This window comes from Teleopsis dalmanni, chromosome X, assembly GCF_002237135.1.
Source record: "Teleopsis dalmanni isolate 2A chromosome X, ASM223713v2, whole genome shotgun sequence".
NCBI lineage: Eukaryota > Metazoa > Arthropoda > Insecta > Diptera > Diopsidae > Teleopsis > Teleopsis dalmanni.
The window spans coordinates 28,939,571-28,963,114 of NC_051848.1; the positions used below are offsets into that span (position 1 = coordinate 28,939,571).

The following is a 23,544-nucleotide window of genomic DNA, read 5'->3' on the forward strand; positions in this document are numbered from 1 at the left end:
TAAAAAAAATACAAATGTCATAAAAATAAAAATTAAATTAAATTGTCAAAAAAAAAACAACACATTCATGGGTACATCAGCAAAAAATACAAAACTATTTTTTGAACAATTGAAACGCGTGAATTCGAGCGAGAAATCCTATTGAATTCAATTGCATAGAGCCATAAAAGGAGTTTACTTTCAGATTTGGTACAACCAGTAAAAGTCAGTTTAATGGATTAATATATGAATGCTTAATTAATTAATTTAATTAAAATATTTTGGAAATGATTTGATTTCTTCACTCTTCGCACCATTAACCATTTATATATATAATGCTTATAAAGAGGTTTTTAGAACAGTAGTGAACTACAACAAAAATTCATTTTTATATTATTTTAATTAATTGAATTTTTGGCTGACCATACAGCTATTTCGAATATTGCCAAAAACCCATCATCAGTGGTCTTGAAAATAATTCTTGTATTTAATTATTCGTAAATAATTTTTTGGGACTGCAAGTACCAGAAATCGAACTCGTGCCCTGCCAGATTTGAAGCTCAGAGTCAGCACTCCTTAACCAACTGACCCAAAGCCGTAAGTGACATTTATGTTTGCACATTTTTCAGGAGTTTTATTAATTTGCTGTGAAAGTTTTATTAACAAATCCACTTGCTGTGTTTAAATTTGAACGAAATCATAAACCTGTTGTAGAATAATTGAATTAATTAATTATATTTTTTATTTTTAATTGTTAAAAATTGTTGTTTTTCAATACTGTTCTATATTCTGTGTTCTGTAGAGGCATTATTTCTTGTATGATTTATATATTCTTTCTTATGTATAGAACCTAATATTTTGTGAATATAAGTTGTAATTTAATGGCAAATTTTTCGGACGGAGAAATGCTTATATATATTTTCTGGTTATACGAGTTCTGTGTAATTGCTGTGTAATTTTAGTGGTAAAATTTTTATAAAACAATTGAAAGACACAAGGTAGTGGGCTGGCAGGGTGAAAATAGTAATTGTTGAATATTTCTACTTTTTCGCAATTCTAAACTAATTAATTGTGTAAATTAATACTTGTCTGATTTTAATGAGAGCAGAGTAATTCAATATTTTTGTGTCAGCCTTTTTAAAATCAGTATAAATTTCATGATTTTTGGTAATTATCGCTTCACTAATTCGTAAGCCAAATATTTATTAATTAAAGAAATGTTAAATGATACCTGAAATATTTTTACTGTCTAATTAGAGTATCGATGGTAATAAAATTTAATTGATGTTAAATGAATTTGTTTCATAAAAATAAAATTATATGGGAAAAAAAATTGAAACGTAAATTTAAGAGTTTCTCTATGTAAATAAATTTAAATATATTATTTGCAAAAGTAATTTGAACCTAAAAAGTAAACACTAACAAAAATATATTATTATTGTATTAAAAATAATTTATTCAATCTGCATTGTTTATTCCAGTAGTCTCCGTTCAATGCCATGCATTTATACCAGTCCTATAAGTAGGCATATTCTGTTCGGGTTATTTTATTTACAATACATTAGTTCCAATAGTTTGTAAGTTCTTGAGTTTTCCACATTTCTTACATATTGGTGTAGCTATACAGTCAGCGCTAACTCAGGATCATATATTTCGCGAAAATATTGTTGTTTCCTGGAAACTTGCTTTTCTTTTTTACAAATAGACTGATGATACTAACTATTACCTACTAGTCTTACTTACAGCTTTATAGGTTGTTGGTGCAACTCCATTCATAGTAGATTCAAGACAATTAAGTATATTTCATTTTATCTGGAGACGTATATTTAATATTCAATGTTTATTCCATTCCATATATATTAGATTCTAGACAATTGAGTATATTTTATTTTAATCTGAGACGTATATTTAATATTCAATGTTTGAATCAATTTACTTATGTCAACTTAGTTTTTAGTTTGAGTAACACTATTAGAATGTCTTTTATTTATGCTCTTAAGTTCTTATAAATATATTTATAATTTAATTGACTCGTAATTATGGATATAACCATGGCAGAATTTAATTCTTTTAAATAATTAATAAAGTAACTTGACCTTTTGAGAAGATCGAAGAACGAGTTATATATTGGTGTTGCCATATATAGTATTTTAATACGTGAAAAGTTATTGGGCTGTCTCGATATTTGTTAAAAATTAATTTAATAAATACAAAAATTCACATTATATATATTTTTGATTCACATTTAGTTTAATCATAGTTTAGTATAAAAATATACTTAGTTAAATAATAAGAGAGTATATTCTTTTAATATAAAACTCATTCAATACAATTTTTATGGATTTTATTTTTTGAAAATATGATTTGCTGTAGCTTTGAACTTTTAAAATGTCTGAATGCCCAATAATATATATCAATATAGGCGTTGCTGCAATGGAGCTATTTTATATAGTTAAAAAAAATATCTATGAAAAATGTACATGTGAAGAGAACGCTATAAGAACAACGTAGTTGAATTTATTAATATAAAATCGTATATTTGATCTATAAGGGCCATGAAATGTAGAATGTCACGGACACTGCAAAATTGGCTCTTTTGGGCTATGACGAAAATACATGTTGTGTAGAGCACGGTTGCCACTTGAAAATTTTTTTCTGTACCAAAATTGGTTTAAAAAGGTACCATTTCTGTAAAAAAAGGTCCAAAATTTTCTATTGTCTTTTTATAAGAAAATACAATTTATATAAAATGTACAAAAAGTATAAAACAATACAATATCCACAATAAAATTGGGTCGCCGAAAATGTACCATTTTTTGAACATGAGTACCAGGGTACCAAACGGAAAAAAAAGTAGCAATTTTGGTACTAAAGTACCATAAGTGGCAAACGTGGGCGGGACTCTTTGTGGACAACTAATCTAAACATGCTATTAAGTCTATCGTTGAAATATTTCGTCCATATACGAATATGTAATTTACTTAGCAAATAAAAATGATTGATTGATTTGAATCTATTTGAGGTGTTCTTTGGCTTTATAAATTTTTATTTCGTTTTCTAAAAATTTGCATAATTAAAATAAAATTAAATCGATATATATTTCATTTGTACAATAATTTGATGGAAATTAGTTTTTCGAAATATTTGGAATATTACTGAAAAATTCCTTGATTATCAAAATGTTATATTTTCAATGCTAATTGCAAAATAGAAAGTATAAGTTTGTTAATGTTTTCCATGCATTATTATTATTATATATCGTAACCACAATATTTGTAATTAAATTACATGTAAATTTATGCATAAATTAGTTTAATTTCCTGCCAACTTAGTTTTATTACCAAAATATTTTGCTTGGGAATTGTTTTTGCCACAGCATCGAATTGAGTTAAATCAAATTTATTTGAATTTTCGTGTTTGTTTGGATTTTTAGAAATTCCGCCAGTGTGGATACAATGAATTTAATCTCGGTACGAGCAGAGTAAACTTTTATTGCATATAAATCTGCCCCCCATATATTTGATAACTCGGTGGCGCCGTTTTCAATAAAGCAATAAAAAAGGAGAGAAATTCTATTTTTATGTTGCTTCCATAAGCATCGGCACCGGCACCGGCACCGGCATTGGTACTGGTACCGGCACGGGTGCGGGCACGACCACACATAGCAATGGAGATAGTTTAGTATGTGCGAATGCCCATGCGAATGCCCATGCGAATGCCCATGAATGCTTGGCTAAGTGAGAGTGAAACTGGGTTTGTTGTGCACGTTTCGGTATGAGAATCTTGCCAAGTTCATATTTTTCTCGCTGCTGAAAGGTTTATTGTCAGAAGTAAACAAATAGAATTATAACTAATCTTGGTACGTATTTTAAATATCTTTTTTCTGCTTTTAATTAGTACGAGAAGCAGTAATGAGCTCAACTCATATGGTATACTTAATAAATTTAAAAGAGTTAAGTCTTTATGATGCCAGCTGTAAACGATGTGTGAGTTATAAAAACATGAGCCGTAAGTGAATTGAAGTGGTGGAAAGGTAACAAAAGCAAGTTACCAGTTTATAAAGAAACAAAAAATGGTATAGACTAGCTTCATTGTTGTTATAAAAATATTAACAGCTATAGAATGGGTATTTAATAAACATAAACGCTGCGGTATTATTTGTTTTATACTTTTTTTTTATTTGACTTTTTTTTCCATGCCTCCAAAGCCATTCCAACCTTAGAAGAAAATGCATGCTATCTTAAGGCACCTTTTAGTGACGTTATATGGTATGTTTTATACCATCTTTCTACTATCTCATTTGGGCAGTTTAGCTCATTAAGGCCGCTAATGCGCATAATTTGCCATAAGATGAATTTTCATATAAAGGAGCTCATTATAAATAAATCAACACTGATTTAAGGTAAAAAATGTCAAATGCAAAACTTAAAAACAAATTTCTCACAAGGGAAATTATGAAAATTTGAACTATTTGTCATATATTTAATATATAAGATGTAAACAAACAAGTTCTTACAGATGCATAAATTAGTTTATGACAAAAGGAAATGAACAAAATGAGCAAATATTTCTACCTGATACACTTAACATAACACTGATCAAAAAACTTAATGACTCTGTTATGTCCAAGTCAGTGAGCAAATTTCTGAAACTGGTTTTATGAATTTTGGAACTATCTATATAGATACTGAAATTATGTCGTTTTGATACTAAGTCATCTTTTTTGGCAGCCTTCATTTTCAGTAGTAAGTTTTTCCTTTTTTACAAAATTCATGGTTAAAAACATGTAGATAGTTGTTGGTAGCAGAAGTCTAGAGATTGTCTTGTCAGATTATTGCTGTAAAAGCTTACCATCTTAACGTTTGGATGATTTGGTCAGAAGAAGTCGTAATTTTCCGAATTGAAGAGCTGAGTTTAAAGAAACATTGAGTTAGTTTGTCGGCAGTGTTTCAGCGAAGTTTGCTATATTATTCTCTGCAAAAAGGTCTTTTAAGGTACCTGTTCAGGAAAGTTTTAACATACGTCACTTGCGTTATTCTAATAGATTCTTAAGCATGAAGAAGCATTGATCTGTAAAATAATCCAACTGATTCGTCACTCATTGAAGTTTGCTATGTTATTCTCTACAAAAAGGCGATTTACGTCACTTGAGTTATTCTAATTGATTCTTAAACATGAAGAAGCATTGATCTGTAAAGTAATCCAACTTATTCGTCACTCATTGAAGTTTGCTATGTTATTCTCTACATATATCTATTGAGAAAAAAAATTTAATAAACTTCATTTGAGTTATTCTAATGGATATTAAAGCACGAAGAAGTATTGATTCGTACGGTGATCTGATTGATCCGTCCCTTAGCGAAGTTTGCTGTGCTATTCTCTGTAAAAAGGTTTAATAAACACTAGTTGAGGTCTTCTAATGGATTCTAAAGCACGAAGAAGCATTGATCCATAAAGCAATCCATCTGATTCGTCACTCATTGAAGTTACCTATGTTATTCTCTGCAAAAAGAGTAATTGAAGGTAGCTATAGAGAGATGTTTCAATAAACGCCATTAGTCTTATGCTAATAGATTTTTAAGCATGATTAAGCGGTGATGCTTAAAGTAATCCATCTTGAGTTATTGTAATTGGTTCTTAAGCATGAAAAAGCAGTGGTCTGTAAAGCAAACTGATTCATCACTCATTAAAGTTTACTGTGCTACTCTCTTGAAAAAAGGTGGTTTGAGTTACCTATCGAGGAAAGTTTCGATAAAGGTCAATTGAGTTATGCTAATAGATTCTAAAGCACGAAGAAGCGTATATCCGTAAATGGTTTTACAAATGTTATGTACCGAAAGCTTATTTCTTTGCTTGCATATAAAATATTGGTATATGATAGAAGCAGTTAATTAAGTTTAATGTTCTTCTCTTAGTTTGAAAGAAATTCTTCACAAAATGGATATTAATTCTACTGCATCTCTTCAAATTGTTGAGAAAATTCATTTGCCACTTTAGTTAAATAAAATATAATTAATGCTTTTTATAACTTTTAGAAGAGGAATTACTTTGGCGAGCAATATATAAAATATTTTTTTAGAAAGTATGCAATACAAATCCATTATGTATAAATTACCATGTATAAATTTAAATTTCACCAAATGTTGCACAATTTTTAAGGACACTAGAAACTCATCCATCCGTTATTAGAAATTTTGAAATTTTGAAATTTCTTCAAAAAAAAACTTGTATAAATTTATGCAAAATATTCAACAAAAATGAAAACTGCACTCAAATGCAATAAAATGTGACCTTTTCAATAAAAATGCAACTTCAAAGGAATCATTCGAAGTCAAAGTTTCCATTGCGTGCTGCTAGACTGACGTCCCGTCCTGTTGCATGGAAATTGTTGCATTTTCCGACATTGAACGGTGAGTTTGTGCTGGAGATTGTAAATTTAATATTTCAAAGTTCAATTTGAAATAGTTTTTTAGTTTTTCTATGGAAAACAGAAAAAAAGAAACAATTTTATTTTTATTGTCATTTTCATTTTCATTTTCATTATCCTTTTCCTTTTTCCTAAGCTCCTTTGTTTGGTTCCTAACAACAAATCAAATTCCATTATTAGTTATTTATGCATGCAAACGACATTGATGGCTACAAATGTGGCTTTTCAGCATTTATTAGAATTTCTAACAAATACTGTTTTGTATATATCCTATATGCTATATCATATATCCTTTCTGTATTTCGTATTTTGTATTTTGTATTTCGTGGTAAATTTAGAAATGCATTTTGATTTAAAAGAAAATTGCCTTTTTAATTTTTTTTCACATCAACTGAGATTTGTAATCATCTTTATGTAATAACACAAAGTCAGTTACTCTTCCTCGAACTCGTTTGATATGCAAACAGTACGAGTATGAAAGGACATATGAGACTATGAGGAATATGTACGAATAGTTTGAAAAGGACATCATAGTACAAGGAATTCTTATGTTAATAAAAGAGTTGAAGGAATAAAATGATGAACACAAATGAAGGTCAAATGTCATTTCTTCAATGTAAGCAATTTTTGTTGCGGAGCTTCGTAGGAGATAGAGAGATATACAATGTTTCTCAGTATTAATAAGCTTTAACTTCATTTTATTGCTTCTCAAAAATGCTATCTATTATACTATTTTGTAGATTTAAAGATTAAAAAGATTCATTTCATTTTTATACCACTTTAAAAAGTTGTATTTTTTATTTCTGTTCTATTAAATAAAAATTTAAATCGGTTTTAGTCTTTTAGTGCTGAACAGATATGTCATGTTGTCACATATAACTGTATTATATATAAATATTGTAATGTTTATTATAGAGTAATAAAAAAAAATTGTTCTCATATCTCATCATGTGTGAGAAAGTGAGTTAATACATCACTTTAAACTTTAACACATGATGAGATAGTAAATTATTATCATCTAGAACAGGGTTGTCAAGACTAGATGCGTTCATGGGCCAATACGAATCACTGTACAGATTGGAGGGCCGCAGATACAAATACATACGTTTATAGTTATTTTCGACAAAAATAAAAATACGGCTTTAATGTTAAATTTAGTTTTGTTAATATATCAATATAAATTCATTTATTTGGTATACCATAAAAATAAAATAATGTGGTTTTAGCAGTACAGCAATCAGTACAGAAAATTTGCGTAATTATAGTAGAATAGAAACATGTCACGGACCGTACTTTAGACAGCCCTGATCCAGAACATGGCTGTTCAAAGCAGGGCCCACGGGTCTCAAAATAGAAGCCGCGGTTAATAACATATATGTGCGGACCGCGACATGTTTTTAATCTACCACAATTACATTATCACATTATCTGATTTTTATAGTACCTCAAATAAATGAATTAATATGTTTTAAATAATTTATCACACTTTACGTTAATTTACTTAATTGACAAAGACTTTTTGGTATATATTCTTGGTACAATATTATTTTAACATTACATTAAAAATTAAATATTTTTTATGTGGTCACAACTTATATTAAATAGTGATAGATTTGTAAAAGAGAAATTAATGAGGAAATAATAAAACAAAATTTATTATTACCACCGTACTTTTATTTCTCTCTGGAAAAATTATGAACGTATGTATTTACTTCTACGGCCCTTCAAGGTATTCAGTGATGTGTAGATTTTATATTCGAATATTCTGAAATAAAGTTCCGGTCTTATTAAAAGAGTTAAAGCAATCTTGTCGTTAGTTTATCAGCTATTTTTTTATCAAATACATTAAACTAAGTAGTATAGTTCAGAGGAGTGTAAATTTATTTTCTCTTATCAACCAACACAGATTTGAGATTTTTGCAGCTGTAGACCAACCTAAAATTGGTACTGCGGGACTTTGTGACTTGTGGAACTTTGACACATACCATGTGAAGATTACCACTAACTGAAAATTTTAGTGGCGCCATCCTTTTATTATCTGAAGAGACTATTCAGTGATGTAATATTTGAAGTACAGATTTTTAGATATTTCTTTAAACAAATTTTATGTTTTCAATGTGTATTAATGCCTATTATTAATTAGATCCTTTTTGTGTGACTATCCATTAAAAACTTTAACAAATTATTAATCCATTAAATATGTTATCGAAGTCGAAGCAATGTAATTTTTATTGTTAAAAATTTATTGCTTAATAATAAAAATAGATTGCAAATAAACAACACAAAAAGAAAATGTTAGAAAAGCATTCTTATTTTATTTTCATTATTTTATCCTTAATTCATGTCCTTTTAATTGACGTTAAATGCTTTTTCATGCCAATTACTCGTATTTTCCTCTTTCAAATTCCTTTAACCACAAATTGGCGTTCGTTAATATGTCAGTCAAATGTTGTGTTATGTTGAAGGCCTAATTTAAGTATCTAAGCAAATGTCGTAAATGACAAACAATTACAGATATATACGCTCAATAATCTATCCTCGAAAAGTGATTAATGCCTATAGCGCCCACAAAAATCCTTAAGAGCTTGTCAAAGTGCAATAAATTACAGTAAACAAAATAAAAATAAATTAAAACAAGGAAGGACGGTTGTAGATGAAATGTGGAATGATAAAATAAGAGTGAAATTTTGAAGGATATATATATATATATATATATATATATATATATATATATAATATATATATATATTAATCATGAGAATTAATGTTACTTTAAAAGTTTTAAAATTCTTATTATATCGTTAGGTCCGCCATCTACTTATGACTTCTGTATGATACTTAAGAAACTTAAGAAACTTAAGAAACGTTTCCTGATGGTATTTTCATTTGTGTCGAGGGGCTGATAGCTTTCATATATCAATTAATTAAAATATTATGTAGAAATGAAAAAGTGATAATTAATAGTATTAACAATAATATTGATACTATTAATATTGTTAATAATAATATTGATAGTATTGACATTATTAATATTGATAGTATTAATTTTATTATTAATAAAATTAATAATATTAATAATAAAATTAATAATATTAATAATAATAATATTAATTAATAATTAATATTAATAATAATATTAATAATATAATAATAGTAAGTATTAATATTATTACTAAAAAAATTAATAATATTAATAGAATTTAATAATAATTACTTTAATTAAGAAATTTTACTCATATAGCATGTTTTCACTGTTTACTTGGTAAGTTACTTAAGTAACTTTAAGATTCTTCGTTTCCATTGACATAAGTTATTTATTGCATGTGAAAGCGTTTTTCTGTTAGAATGTTCTTCTAAAATTAAAAGAGAGTCACTGTTTGTTTAAATAAACTTCACTTAATAATAATTATATTATATATATAATATACTTATATTATTAAAAATTTATAATATATTATTATATTATGTTATATATACTTATTAATAAGTAAATATTATATTAAATCATATAAACATATATTTTATATATCCATTACATATTTAATTAATAAACAATAATAAACAAAGATTTTATTAAATACTTGTTTTCAGTGCTTTGTTTACAGCTCAGCTGTTGTTTGTTTACATCTTACATATAAAACATATGACGTATATTTAAAATTTTGGTTATTTCTCTTGTGGGAAATTTATTTTTAATAGCTGCATTCAACATTTTTGGTCTAATTTTACTTACTTTATTTGTAAGTAAGTTAAAAAGCACGAAAGCTCTTCATAGTAAGTTGCATATACCAAGTTAGCAGTGGAAACATACTATTAGCTCAGTGAGCGGACATAATGATTTCGAGCAGTTGGGGTACGTATTCGAACTTTTAAGTCGAATATATTCGAGTTGAAGTTTCCCTTAACTTGTATGATAATACTGTACGACAGAAATGCACTTGTTTTTTTCTTTTTTGTTTTTTCAACTATTTTGGATTTATTTGGGTCTGCTGAACTTAAATTTTTAATCCGGTTCTTACATAGGGTGCATATTTGATTCTCTGGTAATACGAATTAAAGTGCAGATATTTATGTGAAGAGATTTAAGTTTCATATAATCAGTTTATTTATGACGAATAAATGGATAAATAACTTTGTCCTTACTAACTTTCATTTCTTCCTTCTTAAGAAGGAATATTTCTTAAAATCAACCAATAGAAAAAACTTTTTTTAAGAAATATATGGAAAGGCGTGGAATTTGCGAAAAGATGTCTAAGGCAAAAATGTTTATATATTTATTTGTAGCAAGTTTATCGAATATACAAAATTTGTATCTCTCAAAAGAAGAATTGTTTATAAACCCTTATTATTATTATTATTGTTTGTTATTACCGTCGGGTCTATTGTGCCCCTTTCTGGGTTTAGAGTAGGTCGAGAACCCACAGAGACTGGATCTGGGAGAAGGACAAAAACAAGTTGCTGATTTCAGTTCAAAAGTCTCAGATTTTGTAGAATTAAAAAAGAGAATTTAGTGTTGTACAGTGTAATTGAAGTTCTACTTTATAAGCAGTAGCGTACATGTAACAATTTTTATTCCTTCTGTAGGGTACTGCGTGACTATTTTGATTCCTTCTGTAGGGTACTGCGTGACCACTTCAGTTCAGTACTTATTATTGTGAGCTTCATTGTAACATTTTAATTAATGCCTTTGCTATTATCCTTCATGGCACACATAAATTGTTGGCTATTATTGCAAAATCATATTTAATGCCACATTTAAGTTGCACAATATTTGTTGTACTAACTGTGGTTGTTGCCTTTGTAATTATTGTTGTTATTGTTTTCATTGCTGTTTTGTACATCTTAAAACTTTGAGTGGCCGACAATGTATTTTTTATATGTCACTTTTGTAGCTGGTCTTATATGCGGCGCCGTACTGGCCATTAGCATTTGTATCCGCGCATTATTGTAGTTGCTTTCTCCACTGAACTGAAATGCACTAAACTATTGATTGTTGGAACCTTCCTCTTGCTGCTTTTACATTAAATAATTTGCCAATGGTGACTTTAGTAGTTTTGTTTTATTTTAAGTTTTTTGTGTTTTTTTTTATTTTTTGGCTGTTAGGCTAATAGATTTTTTATAGTAAAGTTTTAGCTACAAGGACAAAATTTTTAATTTCTTAAGATATCCAAATTTATTCTATACACAAACTTTATACATTTATTTACATTTTAATTAAACATTCAATTTTTTTTTTGCAGCTGAGGCGATAAGATGTCATGAGTGTAACTCTCATCTCGAAGAGGATTGTACCAGTTTGAGTTTGAGTACCCCACATGGTGGCCGGGATAACACTTACCTTAGAGAGTGTACATTGCAGGGTGCTGAAGATGCTTTTTGCCGTAAAACTGTTACGACAATCGAAGCAACAGGTGAGAAACGTGTTGTGCGCAGCTGCGGTTGGATTAAGGACAATCCAAACATTGTTCAGGCCAATAGCTGTTTCAATGCCGACAACGAAGGATATTTACAAACTATCTGTACCTGTGATAATGATGGGTGTAATGCTGCACCCAGTCTCTTCACTTTTAGTAAACATAGTATCTTTATGGTAGCTTTAACGAGCCTGTCACTTTTGTTTGCAACTATTCAACGACGAAGCGGTTGAGTTGTAGGTTCTATTCTAAGGATCTATTTTTAAGACCATATATATTAAATACTTTTAACAATAACAAATAAGATTATTATTGATAATTCTTTAAAACGCAACATTTTCTATTTTAAATTTAAAAAGTCTTCAGTTAATGTTTAAAAAAATTTTTTGTTAAAAATAAACAAGCAAATTTGTTTCGTTAAGTTTAAGTTTAATTAAATATTAAGTATGCAATAAAAAGTTTTTTTAAATAAATCTTACCTAAAAATATGCTGTAATAATATTTGAAATATTTACTGGTTAGAATGCAGATTATACTTAAATATTTTTATATAAATTTTTTTAAAAAGTTTGAATTTATTCTATATTTTTTTAAAAAATCAAAATAAATAAAATTAAATAAAACATTTTAAACAAGCGTTTAATATTACTTTTGTTATTTTATTTTTACTTTTATTTTTATTTTTTTTTTTTATTTATTTTATTTTTATTTTATTTATTATTTTAATGTTTATTTAACACATAAGTAATAAAAAAATTTAAAAAAAAATTACATTTTTTAATTTGTGTTAAATATTTTTGACTATATTTAAATCTTTATACAAAATATTTATAAAATCATGCAACAAATAATGCCCCTACAAACAGAATAGTATTGAAATTAAGCAATTAAAAATAAATATAATTAATTAATTTAATTATTATACAGCTAGTTAATGATTTCGTTTTAATTTAAACACAGCAAACAAGTTTGTTAATAAAATTTTCACAGCAAATTAACAAAACTTAAGAAAAATGTGCAAACATAGAAGTCAATTACGGTTTTTGTTCAGTTGGTTAAGGAGCGCTGACTCTAAGCTTCAAATTTGGTAGGGCACGAGTTCGTTTCCTCGTACTTGCAGTCTTAAAAATTTATTTACGAATAATTAAATACAAAAATTATTTGTAAAACCACTGATGTATGGCCAGCTAAAAATTCAATTAATTAAAATAATATAAAAAAGAATTTTTGTTATTGTAGTTCACTATTTTTCGAAAAAACCTTTTTATTAATTATTTTATTATTAAATTTTATTCACAAAATTTTTAAATAATTAAAAATTATTTCTTACAAATTAAAAATAATAATATACAAAATACGATTACGGTTAGTTTCTACGAAACATACTTAAATAGAATTGAATTAATTAGTTTCTGTTTGAAGTTTTCTAAAGTAAAACCAATTCTTGTAGAGCATTTTCGAAATGGAATAAAAACCATAACCATTTTCTCCACAAAGACTAAAAACACTTAAAAATTTAATATAGTAACACGTTTTTGTTGCATTACTGCTCCCATTTCACCTTATACACCCGAAGGGAATATGCCACTTTGTACCAAGTATCTCGAGTATCTCGAGTATCTTTGGTGTTTATGGTTTAATACTTAGTTTCGTCGTCAGAGTTATCAGACAGACACAAATTGCATTTTTATGAGCTCTGCGGCATAAACTCGAGCACAAATACCGACTGCAAATTTCTTAACAGGATTTGGCATTATAAATGGTTTTCTGGGTTTTTTCCACTGGTTTTTGTGTAAATTGAATGGCGCAGGATGAAATTGAGAAGTGCACAAAAAGTGAAATAAGTGTGAAGCCTTTTAAGAAAAACTATTAGAAGTGTGAGTGAATAAATACACACGACTTTAAAATTATTATAATTGAAAATATGAAAAAAAAATTATATAAAAAACTTTATATAAAATAAATAGTTGTGCCCTTTACCCTACTTAACGTGTGAAATATAAAGTACCAAGTGACTTAAATAATTTATCAAAATTTATTTATTTTAGTTTACAACAACTGAGACTACGGTATATATAAATTTTCAGTTAACAAAATAGCTATATATACTTATAGCTTTAAAATTATTTAAAATTTAAATAGATAAAAAAAAAATTAGGATTGACGATAAGTGACGATTTAAATTAAAACTAATTAATAAATAATTATTCCTTATAAATATCTTATATGCAAGATTTACTTACTTTGTCATTTTAGATATATATTTTTTATTTATTTTTTTTAATAAGTTCAACAACTTAATTTTTTTATAAAGTCAAATTTTGAGGTCATAATGTATACTTATATATATATATACATATATACATATATATCATATAATATATGATATTTAGAAAGCTATTTTTTCAGAGTATAGAAATTATTGAAATTTCTAATTAATTTTTTTTATCAATTTTATGTCTTATGAAAGGAATCCATGTTGAATAGAACAGAATAGAGGTAATAAGGGGGATATTATAAAAAAGACAATAAAAAAAAATTTAGTTAATTTATTGAAGTTTGGCTGATTCTCATACACGTTACATGTTTACATATATTTAGTTCAGTTCCACATAGAATATAACTGAGTTTTATGTTTAATGACATACTTCTAAAATATAGGCATATATATCGCTTTGCAATTAAAATAAAGAACTTATGATTTATTACCTTATGTTTTGCTGAAACTTTTGTCAAAGTGCTTTGAATAAACACACATAGCCTTCTTAGACTTTTTAGACCTTACAATGCCACTATTTTGATTAAAAGTTTGCGAATTCATTAGAAGGAGTTATTTGAATTCCATACTATGAAAATAATTGAAAATTCTTACTAATTTTCATATATGTAAATATAATTCCACTAAATAATCCAAATTAATATTATAGTTCTCATTTACTTCACATACTTTATGTTTCTTATAATATATTTCTTTCGGGTATACGTAAGTGATTAAATTCTTCGTTTAATAATATTTTTCTACAAAAACTGCATGTACCATTTATATTTCGCATAGCATCTTAAAAATAATAATTTATGATGATCCATTTATAAATAAATTATAATTAAATGATTCCAATTAATTGAGTTTAATTGAGTTTTTTATATAATAAGACACTTTAGAAACTAAATTATATTTCTAAAGTTTATTATTTTTACTGAAAGATGTACTTTTTATGGCGACAAAGAAGAAATTTTTTTAAAGTTAGAAGTGGTTAAATGGAAAATGAACGACAAGAACAAAAATTTAGTTAATTTATGGAAATTTGGCTGACCATATAACGCTGTTTCGAGTGTTGCCAAGTACTCATCATCAGTGGTGTTAGGAAATATACGATTTTTTTTTTTAAATTAGTTTATAGTCCGTATATAATTTATTGAACTGCAAATGCCATTCTTAGTGCTATTCTTAGAACTCATAAATACATTTTCATTAATAAATATTAACAATAAACATTTTTAATAAATAATATTTTTTTTTGAACAATTCTCCCTTCTTGTAATCCCGGCCACACCATTTTTTATAAGAAAATATAAAAAGAAAAAAATAATTGAATGCCAATCACAGCTTTTACTATTTCTGATATAAAACCATTACGACAGAACTTTTTTTTAATTAAAAACAAAAAATAATAACATATATAAATAATATATGTTATGTGCAAAACAAATCATTTTACAATTGGAAATCGCATCAGATCAGTTATGAGTCAAAACCAAATACGTTTTAAATTTGCGGCTTGTCATCCCGTATTTATGGAAAACACTTATTGCAATTATGCTTTAAGCATAAATTTATTATTGCATGGAAGAGAGAATATTTATTTACGATATTGCCTGAAACCTTAATATCGTCTGTGTGTTGTTGTAATCAACCGCATTAATATTGCGTTAATGAGTTTATGAAAAAAAGGAAAATGAAAATGAAAGAAAGGCATGAGAGGCAGTCGTTGCACATCGCCTTGAAAACAATGTATGGAAACCGGAGTTTTAATTGATATTAACAAAAGTATTTGTGTTATGAATTTTATTAAAAATTAAAATTTAATAAAACATTAGTTGATTTATTAAAAAATAATTTTTAAGTATTATGAATGCAACGATAAACACTGTGCGCTCTCGTAAGTGAAAAAAGTTTCAAAGTGAAAGAAACACCTTGACGCCATGTTGAAATGTAAATGAATTCGCAAAAAAAGTTCTACGTTTTTTAAATAAAATTAGTCAATCGTGCTAGTGCTGTTTTTTGTGAAGTGTGTACATAAATTAAATACATATTTATTGATGTCTTCAAACATGGTGAAAATAATTATATACATATGTATTATAACAGTAAGTTTTGAAGTAATAAACAACAGAAGCGTTTGACTCTGTTCACTTATCTTGACCAAAGCAGATTTTGCGGCGGCGCAGTTACGGTTGTTTTCTTTATGTTTTATGTTTCAATTTAAGGTTCTTCTTCTTCATTCCATTGCGTTCCCAGCGGAACATTGGGCCACAACTTAAGGTTAGTTATAATATATTTTCTAATTAACATTTATTTAATATATAATAGATTCCAAAAAACAGCTATTTTTTAAATTTATTATGTATAACTTTTTTTATAAAAATTCACTCATTTGATATTTGTTGATATTGTCTTAACTGCGTGTCAGCATTATAAATACATTTTGCAGATCATTATACATAAGAAAGTTTAAGCAAAACATTTAAAGCTCATATTCTGCATTTGAATGGAACTTGTGATTGCATTAAAATACGTTGAAATTTACCCAAAAGCTCGAATATAAAGAGCTTTATAGCTTGTGTAGCGCGATTATGATTTTTTTTTGGTTAATACGCCATAAAAAAATGCTGCGTAAATTGAATGTTTCAAATAACATGATTATTTTTTTTTGCTTTTGCTTTTCGTCTTTATGTGCACATAAATTCTTAAGCTTTTGCTATTTATATTTCTCTTTGGTTACTTAAATCTCCAGTTCCCCAGTATTTTTTATATTTGAAATAATCACTAGTAATTTTTACAAGTCATATAAAAATATATATATATTTTACATTATATATTGCGATTACTGGTACTTCCAGTCCCAAAGAATTATTTACAAATAATTAAATACAAGAATTATTTCTAAGACCACTGATGGTGGGTATTTGGTAATACTCGAAACGTAATACTCAGCCAAAATTTCTATTAATTAAAATAATATTAAAAATTAATTTTTGTTTTTGTAGTTCACTACTTTTCGAAAACCTCTTTATTATATATTTTAGAATATAAAATTAGTCTTAAGTACATAACCATAAGAAAAAAATTCGTAAATAAACTTTTACATCAAATCAGCATTATATTATATATATATAAAATTTAATGGCTTTGCAAAATATCAAGTCGTATATAGTTTAATTGTAATGTTTATTGATACTATCACCCACTGAGAAGGTTAAATGTTAATACTTACTCATCAAAAAATGATTATATATCTCTGGTTGCAGAGATATATTTACTTACTTACTGTGGTAGTAAGTTGTCTTGATAATCCGCGTCAAAAGTCATTATAAATCATCGAGATTTGCTCTGTTGAATTTTTGTTTAATATTTTATTATATTATTTGTTAAGTCATATGTCCCATACTGATCTACTACTAATATTATTGGAGACTTCTTTTTATTAAAAGATATCATTTTCATAATTTCCAATAAATAATTGTTTACTCTATTATAATATATAATATTATTTATAATGTAAACAATAAATTTTGTAAGCATAAATAGCTTCGCCATATGGTTTAGAATTCAGTGAAATATAACTTAAACTGTGGTAGTTGATGGGTATCAGATATTTGTTTTATAATCATGAATATATATATATTAGGTATTAGATATGTGATATTTCATTTATACAAAACATACCTTACACAATATTTTAATAACATCTCTTGGAAAATATTTGCCTTTCTAAATTAATTCTTTAGTGTCAGTTATTTACACTTCTTATAACCACAATATAATGGTGTAAATTACTGACAACGACCGCTTTGTCTTAAATACAGTATTTGAAAATAATTATACTTCAGTCACAGGCTTTATATTCATATCTTTATTGAACTGCCAAAGCGATGAATAGCAGTAAAAACATATATACAATACAACAGTTCATAAATTCATTTTCAGCACTTTTTAACGACCCCAAAAGTTGATCTACATATGTAGGAGCATTTAAGAGGCTTTTATAACTTTATGGCCATTTCTTGTGAAATATCGCCTTTTACGGGCTTCTTTAGAAGGCTTCTACAGATTGTTTTTTTACTAAATATAAAAGTTGTGATTTAAGTTCCTTAAAGACTCATTTAGCAGATGTTTAATCAGGCGATATTTCACAATAAACATTATTAATTATTCAATATCCATAGACAAACACTCATTTATAATGAATAGTAAGGCATTTACATTAATTCAATTGTATTGTTAACATCTTTATTCAAAGTATACCATTATTTATATTTAAAAAGCATACACATGATGATATCACTATAAACTTAACTCTATTTACGTAGACAGTCGGGCTGTAGTCCACTCTAGTCGTAACGATATCGTGCTAAAAGACAATACAAAGTCTGCAAAAAATAACAAAATATGTAAACTTATTTTGTTTAATTGGGTATATATATTCAATTTTTGATTAAACATATATCAAGTAAGTTATTTGATTCTTATAAATGTCATTTTTTGTACTAAATAAAAATTTTCTTGTCATACCACAGCGAACAATAAGGAGGATATTAGTCCTAACGCCATAATGGTTATTAAAAGTAAAATCATTTTTTTTTTTGGTAATTAAGTTTTCAACTTTTATTATTTAAGTTTAGTTTTACTTAAGGCAGAGCTTCTTTATTCTTCAGTTAACCAATCACAACTGATCGCAACGCAATCGAGGTACTGATTTTTTCTTTGACAAATAGTCTGCATTGATATGACACGACAGTGTTTGTTTATTCAAAGTGTTACTCTAATATAAGCAGTCAGTGCTTAGGGATTATGTATAACTACAATGCAATTATGATTAAATGAACTTGTATCAACTGGGAGGTCTATTTGTATAAATATATAAGTCTGAAATTTGTTATTCCTTTTATATGAATGAATTGTTATACAAGTCAGTTATATTCGCATCTCCACATCTCATGGCATCACTATACAAAAATATCTTAAAGAATATATATGTTATTAATAAACTGAAAAGGAATTTATTTGCTAATTATAATTTGATTTCACTGAATTCCAGCTTGTTAAATGGAAGTTAGGATATACTGTTAGAATAGCACTGTTAGAATATAAGTGTATCTCAGAAATTTTAAAAGAATTAACCGATAACCGATAATATCGAAAAATACGAATTATAGCATTTTTGGTGGAAAATTGAAAAAAAATGGTAATTACGGAGTTAAGAAACCAAATCTTGTACTTTTAGTTAATCACTAAATGAATACGTTTTTAAATAATATTATTTGTTTTTAAATTGTTTGTGGCTATTAAGTGAAGTACTCTCTCATGCTTAAATTAGGTATGTGGAATTTACTAATACTTCTACTTCTGCAAATTAATTAATACAAATAACTTAATTGTTGCTCATCTATAATATCAATTTCTATATCAATATAGAAAAGAAAAATATTCGTCTACGAAAATTTCAATTTCATGAGGCCAATTTATAACAGCAAATAAAATCCTAGATAATATTTGTACAAATACAATATTTAAATATTTTGTCATTATGTAAACGTTTTTATGCTAATTTGGTTTAAATCGCATATTACAGTTGTAACCTTAAATAAAAAAACTTCTTTGAAATGCTCTTCAACTGTAGGTATTTTGATTCACCACAGCGTATGAGTGATTATTTTTCATTTACGTATATAAACGAAGGAAATGTACAAAAGTTCCCTGCTGGCCTCGTCGTGGGTTGACATAAAACAATGCCAAGTGGGTAAACACAATTGTAAGAAATTTATTAAAAATTGTGCTTAGAGTGTAAAAATATGAACGACGATGGCAATTGAGATTTCGGGGAGAATTTTCATTCTTTATCTTTAACGTTTATATATTAGGATTTTTTTCTTTGAAGTTAAATTGACAAGAAATGAAAATTAAATTTTAATTATATGGAAAAGGGAGTTTCACTATTTATTTTGTAAAACAATATTATTAGGATAAGTAAGTTCACGACAAGTACACACTAAGTTTAGCGGCGTTTATTGTAATTACTAGGTAGATAGTATGAGCAGTTAGGGATAGCGAAACATGAGTATATCGTACGATAAAAAAAAATATTTTAGTTCATAAATATATTCACCAATTAAATGGTGTTCTAACTAATTTTTTTGCCATTCAGACTAACAAAGAAAAAAAAATTCTACAAAAGTTTTAACTTTGGATACTAAACTTGATTTATTCTCTAAATACACAGCCAGAAAAATAACTGCTGTACTATATTCTGAAAATATATATTCTTACACAATATGCTATACATATGTATCATGAATAACAGGAGTAGCATAATGTGGCAACACCGGCGCGAACTATTTCTACAAAGATAAAATAACACCTATTTTTGGTAGAGCTAATGCTCGAAGCTTTCAATTATAAAAGTGTACTTGAATTATAAAGTCGTGTTTCGACCGGCAGTTTGAATAATTAATAGATCAAAAAAAAAAAAATTTAGAAAATAAACGTATATTTTTTTTTCTTTAATTAAATAGAAAGTAATTAAATAGAATCTACAAAAAAATATATAGATTTTAAAACTATATGGGTGTCTGTTCCATTAACAAAACGACATTTGACCTCATCACCTCCGATTTGCCTGTCTAATCGGAGGTGGTGACTACATGTAACTTTTGGATAAAAATTTAAATGTTTTTTCTAGGAGTTACGAACTTATGTCGTTTTAAGAATATCTCAGATTCTGTTAATAATAGCTACTTAAATTTTTTTTAAGTTATAAAGATAATTAATAAATATCTTAGAAATAATTTAAACAACTGAAACTGTTTATATTCGAATATTAATATTAAACGGTATGTTAGATTGGAGTTGCCAGTATTATGCCCAAAAATACTTGAGCTCTAATAATGACCAGTAGTGATAAATATTAAATCATGTGAATATAAAATAAATTAAAATTAAAAAATTTTTTTTTTAAATTTGTTTTAAAAACTAAACATTTTCTGATGACATGACGTCAGTTAAGACGGAAGTGATTTCTTTACTTATTATAAACTATTGTAATATAACATGGATTTTTCTACGTTTAACGTTTCCAGACAATGTTTTACACATAAGAAATAGTAATAATATAAAATGATCCAATAAATAATGCCTTTACAAGAGTATTGAAAAAGTATTGAAATCTAACAATTAAAAAAATAAAATCTTTAAAAACAAATAAAAATTTTTTAAAAAGTTTATTATTTAACTATTGATAAATTTGATAAATTAATGTATAGTTTTAGATCAGTTGGCTAATAAACACTGACTCTGAGCTGCCAATTTGGCAGGGTACGAGTTCGATTCCTGGTATTTGCAGTCTCAAAAAAGAATTTATTTACGAATAATTAAATACAAGAATTATTTCCAAGACCACTGATGATGGATATTTGGTAATATTCGAAACAACTGTATGGTCAGCCTAAAATTCAATTAATTAATGAATAATAAAATTTATTGTTTTAATTTAATATTATTCAAAATACCTCTCTACTGAAAACAATAGTTTTCTGCAGTATTGGCTACTTGTGGAAAAACACGATTAGTCATCGCTTCTAATTTGACACGTATGAATTTTAAGCCTCTCACTTGCAGTCCAAGCAAACTTTATATGGACTAATTTTATATGAACTGATATTAAAAAAAAATCGTATGTTTCATTAGATTACTGATGATGAGTACTTGGTAATACTCGAAACATCGTTGTACGACCAGGCAAATGTTAATAAATTAACAAAATTTTTGTTCTTGTCTTTTATTTTCTATTCGACCCCTTCTAACTTTAAAAAAAATTGCTTCTTTGTCGCCATAAAAAACATGGCTTTCGAAAAAAATAATAAACTTTAGAAATATAATTTAGTTTTTAAAGTGTCTTATTATATAAAAAACTCAAACTCAATTAATTGGAATCATTTAATTATAATTTATTTATAAATGGATCATCATAAATTATTATTTTGAAGATGCTATGCGATATCTAAATAGCATGCAGTTTTTGTAGACAAATATTATTAAACGAAGAATTCAATCACATACGTATATCTGAACGAAATATATTATAAAAAGCGTAAAGTAAATGAAGTAAGTGAGAATTATAATATTAGTTTAGATTATTTAGTGGAATTATATTTATATATATGAAAATTAGTAAGAATTTTCAATTATTTTCATAGTATGACATTCAAATAACTCCTTTTAATGAATACGCAAACTTTTAAGCAAAATAATGGCATTATAAGGTCTAAAAAGTTTAAGAAGGTTATGTGTGTGTTTATTCAGAGCAATGTTGCACTTTGACAAAAGTTTCAGCAAAACATAAGGTAATATATCATAAGTTCTTAGTTTTTAGTTGCAAAGCGATATATATGTCTATTTTTTAGAAGTATGTCATTAAACATAAAACTGAGTTATATTCTATGTGGAACTGAACTGAACTTTTAAATAAGCATTTTCTTGGACTTGGTAAATATTATATTCATGGAATCCGTATGAGTTATATAAAAATAAATAAATTAATATATATTTATATATATATATATAGAACTAATGAACCCATTTTATATATATAAATAAGAAAAAATTATGAATATGTGTTAAACATAGTATTTAAGAAACTTATAAAAAAGGCAAGTTAAGTTAAGTAAATAATAATTTATACATAAGTTGTGGCTATGTATTAAGGGCATTATATATTCAATGTAGCTAAACCTAGAGAAGGTCTGATCAAAAATTCTTTTATTTTGTTATTATTAACTACATTGAATATTTAATGCTCTTTATATACATCTACAACTTATGTATAAATTATTATTTACTTAACTTAACTAGCCATTTTTATAAATTTCTTAAATACTATGTTTAACACATATTCATAATTTTTTCTTATTTATAGATATAAATTAGGTTCGTTATTTCTATATTTATATCAGTTAAATGTGGATATCTTTTAATCGGTTTCAATACTTCTCAGTATAATATTTATTTATCAAAGTTGAGTCTATTGCTATTGCGATGTAGCGTCAAACTTAAATACAAAGATATATTAAAAGATACTTAAACAATTAAGTTACAGTAAACAAAATATTTTTATACAGTTTATTTAAATATATTATTTTTAATGCTTTTAAATAGTAACAAAGTGCACCATTGTAGAACAAAAAATTTTTGTCTTTAATTTAGTTTCCATTGCATGTAAATACAGCTGAACTAGAAATTGTGAACTTGATATTCATTTGAAATACTGCAAGTAGTTTTAGTTAGGTTTTTCTATAAAATATTACAAATAAAAATCTATTTTATAAAATTTATCTGTTTTATAAATTTTATCTATTAAATACAAAATGACAATTGGTAATGTTTCGTAAGAAAATAAACTTTTTTAAGATTTTGCATTTGCAGATTTTCTATGTCGTTTTTTAACTTGA

The 23,544-nt window shown here is 26.5% G+C and overlaps 1 protein-coding gene across 1 annotated transcript; it reads left to right on the top strand.

Moving 5' to 3' along the window:
- Window positions 1-7,190: 7,190 nt before the first annotated feature.
- Window positions 7,191-12,160, top strand: LOC119689637 (the record flags this gene model as incomplete). The annotated part of the gene is made up of 2 exons (XM_038104507.1): window positions 7,191-7,226; window positions 11,640-12,160. Coding segments are annotated over 2 exons (450 nt in total), but the record flags the coding sequence as incomplete, so codon positions are not given.
- Between the last annotated feature and the right edge of the window lie 11,384 nt (window positions 12,161-23,544).